At 50.1% G+C, this 13,024-nt stretch overlaps 1 protein-coding gene across 12 annotated transcripts in view; it reads left to right on the top strand.

The window, feature by feature from the left end:
* Positions 1-13,024, top strand: part of akap6 (A kinase (PRKA) anchor protein 6) — a 77,305-nt gene that overhangs the window by 27,946 nt on the left and 36,335 nt on the right. For all 12 annotated transcript variants that reach the window (XM_061777114.1, XM_061777111.1, XM_061777112.1 and 9 more), the window contains one exon: positions 102-256. In XM_061777114.1, the coding sequence (XP_061633098.1) occupies positions 102-256 (155 nt within the window). The remainder of the gene's footprint in view (positions 1-101; positions 257-13,024) is intronic.

The raw sequence follows: 13,024 nt of genomic DNA, 5'->3' as shown, positions 1-13,024 counted from the left end.
GCTCCGCTTCGCTTCGTGATCGATACGAGCTAACGGGCTACTAGCGCCGAACGTCGCACGTAAAGAGAAGTTTTGATCGGTCCGGCTTTTTTTGCGTTCAGGTCTGCGCGACATCCTGGAGATGGTCTCCGGCCAATGGGAGCAGCTTCAGCTTCAGATCCGCCGCCAACACGCGTGGATGCTCCGCGCCCTGCGCCTGGTCCGGACACGCCTCCTCCCGCACGCCGGCCAATCGCGGCTGCCCGACCGCCCCCAGGTGGGAAAAGACTCGTTTTCTTCACTTCCCGTGCGCCGCGTCCTGCTCCTTGCGCCTCCACCTGTCCTTTCCGGAACGTTCCTTTGCTTCCTCTTCATTATCTTCGCTTAATGACGTGCACGCCTAATTAGCGTGTGTGTGTGTGTGTGTTGAATGTGACCTTGACAAGTGGCAAAGTCAAGGTCCCATTGCAATAAATGGATGAAATGTTAAAGGCCCCTCCAATATTTATAAGATATTCATTACTAAAGATGAAATAGCGACTCATATCAATAATTCAAGGCCAGCATCATCTTCATCATCACTTTCAGTGATTCACTGACACGCACGCACGCACGCACGCACACACAGGTGGCGCTGTAACTGCTAACTTTTAGAAAGAGCAACGATCGACGCAGGGAAGTGATCCCGCTTGGAGCAACCCCCCCCCCCCCCCCCCCATCTTTTTGTTGACTTGCAATCATGTTTCGTCTTTGGCGCGTCTTGCATTTCTGCGTCCTGGTCTTCCTCGATTCACGTAAATGTCAGCAAATATCACAGTCGGGGTTGCGGGATTAGACGGCCGGGAGGAGATGCGTCCGTCCCGCCAAATAGAACGCTCGGACCAGAGCGCCGGCGCGGGGATTAGGGCGCGCGCACACACCTGCCGCACGCGACCTTCGGAGATGTCTGCGGTGTGTCGCCGCATTTGAAGGATTTGTTGTGCGTGTGTGAGGATTGTCGAGTGACATCTGTGGTGTTTTGTTGCACATTGAAGATGCAGGGCAAGGTTGCGTGTGCGCACCAGAGGTGTTTCATACCAGTGCGAGAGCGCCGTCATATTCCGCAGCTTAGTGGGATTCGGCTGTCGCATTGCACGCGCGCCGCGTTCCCAGATGGAACCTTGCTTTGTGCCGCTTTCGTGGCTCTCGTCAGCAAAGTGTCGTCGAACCTGACCGAGGTTCTTCTTAGGAACACGAGGAACCTTTTCAAAACCTGATGAATTGTTTGAAACATAAGGAATATTCCCAAATTTAGACGGACGTTCTTCCATTCCGTGAACACGAGGAACCTTCCGTTTGTCGAGGCGCCGAGATGAGAAGAACGTGACCGAGGTTCTTCTGAGAATGGGAAGAATGTTCTAAGAACACGGGAAGCATTTTGAACATTTTTTTATGAATAAAAGGAAAAAGCTTGTAAAAACCGGAGGAACGTGTTCAGAACTCGCGATGCGTCTCCGACAGCAATTTTGGCACCGCTCATCTTTGCGCAATTGTCGTCATTCAACCACGTGGGAAACGTCTTTCGCAGGCCGCGCCGCGCCTTCCGCTCAGGTCGGGACTTTGACGTAGAGAGAGAGAGAGAGATGACGGCGGTGGCCTGGAAGTGCAAAACCGTGGAACAAATTGTCAAACACGTTTTGTTTTCTGACACGTGAAGAACAAAAACCCAAACACGTCCCAGTTTCCGTTCAATCCAAATGCACAGAAGCTTTCCCCGCCGGTGAAAATCCATTTCCGGGCAGCCGCGTAAATAGCGCGTCCGGCAACGAACGTTGTTCAACATCAACGCTAAACTCTGTTCGTGATGCGTCATGCGCCCGCCGATGGAAAGGCTAGCTTGTGACGCCGGCTCGCTACGTTGCAAAAGCAATGGCGCCGGCAGCTTCCTTGCAAATTCCCACACGTTCCCGTGAATTCTCGCCGGCTTCCGCTCCCTTCCGCAAGCCGCTTCTTCCTTCACGCTTCATCTATCTTTTGATGGTCGAAGAAGCGGGATCGAGTCCGATATGTTGCGTACGCAGCATCAAACGCCCACGCAGGCTCGCCGTTCAGGGGCGTCCGTATATGCGGTCGCTATTCGGGACGGACCTCTCGTTGCATCCGCGTACGGCCGCGAGGGCGAGGCGGGGCGGGTCTCGCCCGGAAAGATTCCCGAGAAGGTCTGCGAGATGGCCCCTCCCTCTCCGGCTGTCCTTCGTCTTTTTGGGAAAAGGGCTCCTGCTTTTGTTCGTCTTTTCTGCAATGTCAAAAAGGGTTTCACGATTTTGAAATTGAAATCAAATAATAACAGCTTTTTTTTTTTTAGACTTCACTGGACATTTGTATCAAAAATTCTTGATTTCACTCGCCGAGATGCAAGAAGAAAGCAAATGAAAAGAATCCTAACCTGCACAGCGACTTGGAAACGCAACTTTCCTTTGCTTGCCAGTGTGGAATTTGTAACTCGTGACCCCGAAAAGTCGAGTTACGAGCGCACGGTAGACAATTACAAATTTCACTCGTCCATTGTGGCCAAAGTCCAACTTGTGCTTTGCGCTCCTGCGAAGAAACCCGTTTGGATCTCGGAAACGTCCTTCCGCCTCCCCCGACGCACACGCGCACGCGCGCACGCACACACGTCTCTGGTACACTCTCATTGGATTTTCCGGAACATGCCAACCTCCCCCGGGGAAGGAGGGGGCCGAAAAGAGGAGGGGACGGTGGGGCGAGGGGTCCAGATGAGCACACGCAACACACAAATCTTGTCACCGCACACACACACACGCACAAAAAGAATAGTGCGTCGTTGACCAAAAGCTTTGTCTGTGTGTGTGTGTGTGTGCGCGCGCGCGTGTGTGTTTGTCAAAGGAGGAGGAGAGGAAATATGGAGGTAAAACGTGATAAGTGAGCCCTGGGTGGCACTTCACACAGCCTGAGCTCACTGGAATCTTGCGTGTGCGTGCGTGCGTGCGTGCGTGCGTGTTATCAGTGTGGCTGCCGGAGACAGCTTGTTGGCCTCGGGTTTCCATTTCACCTCGCGCACCGCAACCACTCCGCGTGTGTGCGCGCGCGTGCGCGTCAGCTGTGGGCCTGCCAGAAAGAAAGAAAGGAAGGAAGGAAGGAAGGAAGGAAGGACGGGCAGGTAACAGTGTTGTGTTCAGGGCCCGTGGGAAAAATTGCTTTGTTTTTGGGGGGAAAAAAATATCACATTCATGACAGTACTGCACAGTATTCGTACATTATAAGGCACTTCTGAGTAACTTTGACATGTAAGGAAACAAAGTGTCTCAAGTTGAAGTGAGCGTTCATATTCATATATATAGATAGATCTATATCTATATCTATATCTATGCATACTTGATGTATGAACGTGTCAACAGGACTGAGTTGACTTGCAAGTGAGGATGAGGAGGAAAGAGCATCAACATTCTTTGCGTGTGCTTGGTCGCGTGACTCATTTGCATATTGTCCCGAGGTTATTACCATCTTTCCAAGAAATGACGCCCTGTTGGACTCCCGCCTGATACCTGGAACGACCAATCAGACACCGGCGCCTCACTTTCCATAATTTAAGATTAAACTCGGAGCTCCGCGTTGCCGTTAATCCGCGTTTAAATCGCGGTCATTTGGAAGCCAGTGTGTGCGCGCGCGCGCGTTTGTTTGCGTGTGTGCGCGTCTGCCGCCGCCGGCTTCGGGCGCGCACAATATGAACATGAAGAGTTGATGCATTAAACATGCCGTTCAAATCGCGTCGTGAAAACAAACTTTTTCAACTCGAGCTTGATATTTCCCGAAAACTTTCAAACTTTTCACGATTCCAGGTTTTCGTGACGTCGGAGGCAAAAAAAAGGTGGACCCGAGCGGCAGGATGAACTGCAAAAAAAAAAAAAAAAAAGCGAACAAAATGAACAATTCCAAGTAACAGCTCGCCAGCTGAAAGACGGCAGCCAACTCGGTACAAAGAAACCGACGAGACAAGCGGGCGCGAGTGCGCGGAGGGAGCCGATCGGTCGACGCGGGGAACGGGGCTGACGAGAACGGGCGGAAGCGAAAACCTCACCGGCGACGCCACACGAAACGTGAAACAAAAGCAAATGTGATCGAAAGCGAGTCATCGAAAAGCAAATTGCGATCCCATTGGAGTTTCGTTGCTTACGTGAGCTCAAATCGTCTTGGATGTCATTCATCCATTGCAGCCTCCCCCACAAAAACAAAACATTTGTAATGTTTCATTCTATTCTATAGGTTTGACTTGATAAACAAAGAGTTTTAACACCACGAAACAAAACATTATTTCCTTGTGGCTCCTTCTGAGGTGAGCAACTTGGCCACCGGGGGCAGTAGACGACACTCATGACTGTAAGTCACTCAGTAAACTGCGGTAATATTTATTATTTTTCAAAGAGGATAAAGACTATTCGCCTGTGAGTACTGTGTACGTGTGTTGAGGCTATGTCCGTTAGCCAGTCAATAGCATTTCCCATTATGTGTTAGCATTAAGCTAGTGAATGCCTGTTTTTGTGAAGAATTGTTGAAAATCTGCCAAAGTTGGGCTTGTTGTTAAGTGAGTTGAGTTTGCTGCCACACTACAACACTCGTGTCTCAAATGATTTGCTCACAAGTCAAAGCAAAAAAATCGTCCGATTGCCGGCTCGTTTTTTTGCCACTCCCAGCTGAAGTTTACTCTCAAACTAAAGGTAAAACAAAGAGAAGTGTGCGTGAAGTGGATTTAAAAGCAGCAAACCACATTAAGAATGCTAGCTTAATGCTAACATATAGTGGAAAATCTCATTGGCATGCTAGCGGTTCAGGATTTATTTTGCGTTTGGGAAAAGTTGTAAAAAGTAAATCATGTATGAAAAAACTCCATTGTGAGGTGCAGAGCAGGTGTGAAAGAAATTCTGTTTTTCTTGATTTGTTTCCCCCCCCCGACGGGACGTAAAGTGTCAACGTGAGCAAAATAAAATATGCAAATGCGATGATAAGAAATAATGAAGCTTGTGTGCTCAGGCTGCCGGCACGTATTAACACGCCGCAGCTCTCCAAAATCTCATTCATAAAGTCCATTTGCGGAATCGAGATTTCAATATAAAGTTGTTAGCGAGCGTTTGCCGACAGCGTGAAATTCTTTGACGGCCGTCAGAGTCTTGACTTTTCATTTCACCACATTTTTGCCAATATTTAATTTTTGGATTGAAGTGTTGTTCCCCCCCCCCCCCCCGAAGGTGTCAGTCCAACTCCTTAAAAGGCGACGTCACACTTTGATGAAAGTTGCCGAGCGTTTTCATTAAGCAGAGTCCACAAATGAAGTTGACATTTTTTTCATGTTCATTTGAATTGAATTAAAAGTTCAAACAACAACCTGCTTTCTGATGATCTTACACACGTTTGAGGGGGAAATGCAAAAATGTTTTTTTTTTTTTTTAAGTACAGCGGTGCCTTGAGATACGAGTTTTTCGAGATACGAGCGGCCGTTCGACCGATTTTGCGCTTTGACTTACGAGCGCAAACTTGAGATACGAGCGCAGTGCGGTGGCAGTGAACAACAAGCGCCGCTTTATCCCTTTCCAGCTGTTGATTGCCGCCTCCCGGATGAAGTTGACGCAATTCAAAACGGCCCGCTAGCTTAATGCAAACATAGCATGCCAAATCCTATTGCCGTGCTAACAGTTAGCGTCGATATTTGCACTCCGACAATACGTGTTGAAGCAACGGATATTTGAACACCAATGGTGGAACAACACATGTAGACAGACAATATAAGAAGACCCGTAGGCATATATTCTTTATCTTTAGTTTTTTTTGGGGGGGGGGGGGGGGGGGTGACTGGAATGTACGAATGGTTGTTCATTCTTTCCAATGGGGAACACAGATTTGAGATACGAGCACGGTCAGGGACGTGATTCAACTCGCACCTCAAGGCAAAACATGGAGATAATTTTCATATTTTTCAACAACAAAGTGCCTGAATTCGCACTGATGCGTGCGTGTGCGTGTGTGTGCGTGTGCGTAATATTGGCTTCCATTGATTTTCCATTAGAGTGCAGAGAAATAATTTAGCCCACCAGGATAAGAACAACACACGCACGCTTGTCGTGCCAATGATGTAAACATCTGCACGCGCACACACCCACATCCTCCCGGCGACTCAATTACACCCCCCCCCCCCCCCCCCCCCTCGTCTTCGTCGTCCCCCTCGCTGCTCTCGAAGCCAATCAAAAGCACATTTCAGGATTGCTTCACCTATTTTTTGTAGTCACGGGCGCACGCGCTCACACCCACGCACACGCCAGGGTGCCATCCACGAAATCTCGTCGTTCTTCGAAGTAAACAAGTGCAATAGCAACCGGAATGCACCTATATCGCGCTCTTCTTTGATTTGTTTTCATCGCCACCATCACGTTGCCCAAAATGCTTTCGGGAGGCTCCCGTTCGGCCGTTCATCGCGCGCACATTCGGCCGCGTCCGCAGACGGCCGCTCGTCCGGCGAAGGTCGATTCGAAGCGACGGACAAAAACGCTCCGCTCGCCTTCGATCGACCTTCGCCCGGGGGCGCTTCGACGGCGGACAGTCGGGGCCGGCGTTCGAACCGGACGACCGGCGTTACCGACTGAGGATGGCTGGTCTGCCCAAGATGGATGGATGGAAGATGGCAAAAGGGGGCCGGGTCGGTCGTGGGGATGGGTGGCGGCGGGACGGACGCTGGGCTCGGGTTGCGAGATGACGGAGGGATGAACAGACGGATGGTTGAAGACGGCAAACGATAGATGCGGGTCGGCACGGAAATGGGCAGGTTGGACGGAGGGAGGGACGATGTCGTCGTGGCTCCGAGTAATAGCGTAGAACGGACTTAGCATAGGCGCTAACACGCCGGCGCCGCTGAAATTGCCATTGAAAAAGAACGTAGCGCTTTGGCGCCACCCGTGCTCACAAATGGACTCGCATCGGCGCGCCACGTGCGCGGAAGCATGAAATGAAGCCGAGCATCGACGTGATCGGGAGAGGAGGAAAGAAGAAGGGATGGCGTGTGGGGCGAGCGGATGGCGGGATGATGGAGGGAGGCGCGCGCGGGAAGCCGTAAATCCGAGCAGATAAGGTAATCGAGGCGTCGTTCGTCACGGGCGAGAGACGTTTTTATGTGCGGCAGATTGGCGGCGAGGTCGCCGTGACGACCGGACGAGCTGCGGTGAGCGGACGACAGCGACGCGCACGTCGGACGTGTTTGCGAGGCCGCCGCCCACTTCAAACCTGACGAGCGCCAACGAGAAGCCGCGCGACGTCAAAATGCGTTCGTTTCTAACTTCGAGCCAGTGTTGCCATAGTTACTGTGATGGAGAATTTGGGTAACCAATACGGCGGTGCCTTGAGATAGCAGTTGGTTTTGTTCTTTGACCACGCTCGCATCTCAAGTACGCTTTCTCCATTCAAATGAATGAAAAGAGAAAGAGAGAAAAAAAAAACAATTCCTTTTTCAAAGTTCCTTCAGAAAAACGATCGCCGGACGGTATTGTTGCGTCTAAAAACAACAGTTTAACTCGTGCTCTTCACGTCATGTGGCAAACACGTGTGCCTAATCTATTGTCCTCCTTTGCTCTTCTTGGATTGGCGGTCGGCAAAGCGGCTTAATGGCGCGCCGGCGCCCCCGACTGGTGTTGTCTTCCACCGCCGGATGTCGCGCGCCATCTAGCGGTGGGCGTCCAAAGCGTCCCCCAAACGTGACGTTTCATGAACTTTCATCGTTGTGGAATTGTTGAGCAGTTTGCCAGAAGAATGTTTGCATGTGATGAATTTTTTATTTTGGGGTGAATGACGATGATGAAGAGTTCACATGCAGCGTTTTGCTCTCGCTCCTTACGGGAGCAGATATGCAAATGAGCTCGGCCCGAGTAGAACGGCAAAACTTGCAGCACCAGAATGACAAATCTGGAAAGGATTCTATTCTGTTCCTGTACAGCGGAACCTCGGGTCACGAACTTCATCGGTTCCGTCGCCCCGTTTGCGACCCGAAACGTTCTTAACCCGAGGTCACGTTTCCCATTGTCCGTTTCGGCCCCAAAATGACATTTGACTTACCTTTTTTTAAAAATCAGTGCGTGGTTAAAAATAAATAGAGTGCAATATAGTAAGTAGTAAGCAAAACAAAAAAAACAGGTATAAATATGAACTTGAACTAAGGGGGGCAAAGGGAGGGAGGAGGACGACGGCTCCTTCTTCCGCAATTCTCATTCAAGGTGTTTTTTTGATTTTCTAATTCATTGGTTGATTTTGGCACAGCAAACCGATTTTCTGTTCAGAAAATGGAAAAAAATCACAAAGTGCGAAAGATGTCACATTGTCATTGATAAGCTGAATTGCTCTGTTGGCCAGTTCGCTTTTTGATTGTCATGTTTTCAAATGTTGTGTATACGCTTTGGAGTTGACAAAAAAGTCAATCTCGTGCAAACCGGTTGCGAAATGAGCAAGTTCCGACTTAATTTCGGTGTCCGCCTCGGGAACGTCGCCCCTGCCAACATGGCCGCCACGTGGGCACGTCGCTCAGCCGGGCTGCTCCCGCGCGCCGGCTATCGTGTCTTCGAATCTTTGCGTGGAGCTATTTGGATGTGATTCCGCCAACATTAACCGTTCGTTGTCTTAATTAAAGAAACGCTCCAATTCAATAAAAAAAAGTTTTTTTGACAAAAATGATCTCCGGCTTATTTTCACAAGGTCAATCAGAAAGGCTATTAGAATTGCGATTGGGTGAGGGAGGATCACATCAAGCGTCGACGGCGGTCTCGCACACGGGTAGAAGCGCGACAAAGAACGGAACGTTCGGCCCTGCCAAGAACGTCGCGAACCCAAAATAATGCGGCGCTTGAGCTCAGTTGTCTACGACTATTTTGGACGGGACCCAAATTGTCGGTAAAGGTTCGGGTTCGCAACCCGAGCCTGGGCTGGATTTCAGAAGTTGCCATCATATTTTCCCGCTTTGAGTTTCTTCGTTGTTGTCGAACTCTGGCATTTTTTGTCAAGCTTGCATTTTTAGGGAAAGAGTTACTGGCGACCGCTCCGTTGTGTGGCGACCAGTCCAGGGTGTGGGAACTGAACGGATGGACGGGATTGGCACCATTTTCTGGCGGTCACGTTTTCTTCCTCCAGCTTGAAGCGGTCGCATTTCCAACTGTTAGCGCTGAGCTCGTTCCGGAAACATTTAGCGGCGTGAAATATGACGTCGAACGTAAACGATCGGCCCGGCGACCTCTCCCGCTTGCTTTTCGTGTCACCGCCGCACAAAATGGCCACCGGCGGCGAGCGTAGCGTAGCCTAGCATAGCCTAGCCTAACGCAGTTACCGTACGTGCGAGAGAGAGCCGGCGGCACCGGGCACTTTATTTACTGTTTGTTCAGCACTCCATCATCGCGCTCCCCCTCGCAATCCACCGCCAGCTCAACGCACCGCTGACCACGCCGCGAGTGTGCGCGCGTGAGGGGATGATGTCTATCCCTCCATCGGAAACCTTGTTAAATATTCATTGACAATTATTCCGCTTTGACCGGAGAGCGCGACGATGAGGAAGATGAAGATGCCGCCGCCCGCCGCGGAGAGAGACGACAAAAACGAGAAGAAGAAAGAGAATAAACCGTTATCTTGAAATTCGAATGGACAAATGAAACGGTGGAAGTAACGAGCCCCGCCCCCTCCACCTTTCAAACATCGACGACATCACTGAGTCAAAGTAATGTGATTACCGGTTCCTCTTTTTAAATGTGACTTAGTTCCTGACGCGGCAAAAGCAAAACAAAACCTGCAAAGTCAATTGTTTGGAGACAAGCGAAAAAATTGTTGTCCACCAATTTCAAGTAGAAATGAGCTTGAAAAAAGGGCAAATTGTCGAAACTGGTAGGCGATGCGTCTTATTTGAACTCGAAATCGAACAAATATTTGGAGTATTTGCAGTGTAACGAAGTTCCATTGGCTGCTAGCGGTGTTGCCACGGTTACGTTTCCAAGATGACTTGATTTTGAAAAAGTAAGATTTGGAGGTTTTGCAGTGTAACGATGACTTGATTTTGAAAGTTCCATTTGTTGCCACAGCGACCTGAGTAGATGTTTTTTTTTTTGCATCAGATGGGATTTTGGGCGGGGGGGCGGCGGGGGTTGAAGCCTCCTGGTCTTTTTTCCTGCCATCGAAGATGTTTTACGACTTTTGGCGCCTGTCGCAATATGGCCGCCTCCCACTCGAGCGAAGCCTTGTCAGCCGGGGGGGGACGAGTTGAATATTCAAATATTCAAATGAGCGTCGGGGGAGGGGCGCCGACAGACGGCCCACCTTTTACAACCTCTTCAGCGACCGCGGAAGAATCGACTCGGGTTGGGAATTTTTTTTCCTCGTTAATATGTTCCGAGACTCGTGTGCCTCATTTTATGAAATTACTCCGATGACTGTTTGGTTAACTTTTCGCTTTGATCCTGACTGTCATGTTCCCTGGCGTGCGCGTGCGCGTGCGCGTGCGCGTGCGCGTGGCTGCAGGCAGCGTCCAGCGTGCTGATAGCGAGCGAGCGAGGAAGGAAGAGAGAAAGTGAGTGAGCGAACACACACACTGTGTGTGTGTGTGTGTTCTATTTGTGGTGGTCTCACCCACATGCAGTGGGATTAAAAAGTTAATTATGTTTTAAAATGATATTTTAATTAAATATGGAGGCACGCTGAAATGGATTGGAAGCAAAATAATTCATCAAACATCCCCAAAAAAAAAAGAAGCGCAAAAGCGTCTCGGCCTCGTCTTTCCGCTCGGTCAGCACAAAATTTGGTTTGCGCTGTGGTTAGCGCCCGCGCTAATTATTTGGCGACCGCTCCGTGTCGGTCGTTAGCGAGTCGCTCGTTCGTCAGATTGTTTCCGTGCGACGTTCCTAATTTGCACACGACTCACAGCAAACGCGACACATCGTTTGCGTGAACGCTATTCGCGCGTCGCGACGACTCCTACTGGCGCCGCGCTGACGACGCCGCGGAAAACGCCGTCGATCTCGCTGACGAACAACTTTGAGACCTTCAAGGCCGCATTCGAATGTTTTCTCATTACAAGAAAGATTTTAACACTTGGTCATTAATTATTAAAGTCCTTTGATGAGAATGAATCCACTCCTTTATCGAGGGATTATTTTTTCAATTCATTTTCTTTCTTCCCAAACTTCTGTTAAATGTCAGCTCAATTCTTTTTATTTCACGTGATGTTTTTTTTTGTCAATGTTAACGTTTTTAGCTTTTCTGAAGAAGGGATGATCGTGGAAAGATGATGAATGGATGAATGGAGCAAGAAAGTTGAGATGGATGGATGAAGAAGGGAATTGATGGAATGCGGGATGGATAAATTTGATACATTTTCCTGTTCAAGACGCCGCCTACCAGTGCGGTCGCCTCGGTGACGCGCTCTCTAGTATTGTTTTTGTTTTTGTGTTTTTCGTTCTTCTTTGGCGACATGACACGACTGCCGTACACAAGGGGAGACTTGCTAACCATCAAGGAGGCCACTCCGGACTTTCTTTCACCAACTTTCGCAAATGCGCTCAGTTTTTCCCCCCAGAGTTACTCACCGGAGCGGCGTCCGCGGTCTTCGGCGCATGGAGACGGAAACGGCGCCACAGAGGGAAGCGAGCCGGCGTCCAGATGAAACTCCGCAAGAGAGGATACAGATTGGCGTTCCCGTCGATCCGCCTCGCGAATGTACGCTCCCTACCCAACGAAATGGACGAGCCTCATCTCCTGTTAAAGTCCAGTAAAGACTTCGGACGCTCCGCCGCCACGTGCTTTACGGAGACCCGGCTCTGCGACGCCGTACCCGATGGCGCCGTCATGCTTCCCGGCGTCCGTCTTCACTGAGCAGACCGCGACATGGAGTCATCGGGGAAAACAAAAGGCGGCGGGATTTGCTTCTATAGCAACGAAAAAAGGTTGTACGGACGTGACGGAGCTCCGCACACACGGCAGCCCGCATTTGGAGTCGCTGCTTTTGAACTGGAAGCCATTCTACTCGCCGCGTGAGTTCGCGTCATTCGTTCTGCCTCAAGCTAACACCAACGCCGCACTGCTAACGCTCGCCGAACAAGTCAACGAAATTGAAAAAAACCACCCGGACTCACCCCTCATTATTCTTCAACAAAGCTAAACTCGACCACGAACGCCCTAAATGCAAGCAGCACATCGACTGTCCTAGCAGGGAAAATAACATTTTGGACCACTGCTACACGACGCTAAAAAACGCATACCGTGCCAAACTTCGTGCCGCCCTGGGCTCGTCCGATCACTGCTTAATTCACTTCATACCGACGTACAGGCAAGAACTTAAATGCGCGAAGCCTTCAGTGGAAAGCGTGAAAAAGTGGACCGATGAAGCCAAGATGGACCGTCAAAGCTGTTTCGACGGCACAGACTGGAGTGTCTTTGAAAATCCAGCTGGCAGCCTGGACGAATATACGGACACTGTCACATCCTATCAGTATCAGTTTCATTTTGCACATTCAACAACAACAACAAGCCGTGGTTCACTTGGCCAAGCTAAGGAGGACGCCTATCAGAGCGGGGACAGGGGCCTGTATAATCCAGCGAGAAACCAGCCGACTAAAGAAATTAACATTGCAAAGAGGAACTATGCAGCAAAGTTGGAAAAACAGTTTAGCGCTAACGACTCTGAATCAGTCTGGCATGCATTCCAATCGCTGACCAATTACATGCGACGATCCCCCCAAGTTGAGAACAATAGCACACAAGCCAACGACTTGAATACCTTCTACTGCAGATTTGAAAAGGACACACCCGCCCGGCCGCACCCCCGACCACCATCACTCCACCGACTTCTGCGTTAACCATCCGCGAACAGGATGTGAGACGCATCTTCAAACAACAAAAGATTAACAAAGCGGGAGGCCCAGACCATGGGACCCCATCCTGCCTCAAAGTCTGCGTGGACCAGCTCGCTCCAGTCTTCATTCAGATCTTCAATAGATCTCTGCAACTGTGCGAAGTACCATCCTCTTTCAAACGCTCCACC

This window comes from Phyllopteryx taeniolatus, chromosome 6, assembly GCF_024500385.1.
Source record: "Phyllopteryx taeniolatus isolate TA_2022b chromosome 6, UOR_Ptae_1.2, whole genome shotgun sequence".
Lineage (NCBI taxonomy): Eukaryota > Metazoa > Chordata > Actinopteri > Syngnathiformes > Syngnathidae > Phyllopteryx > Phyllopteryx taeniolatus.
This window is presented reverse-complemented; position numbering and strand designations above follow the sequence as displayed.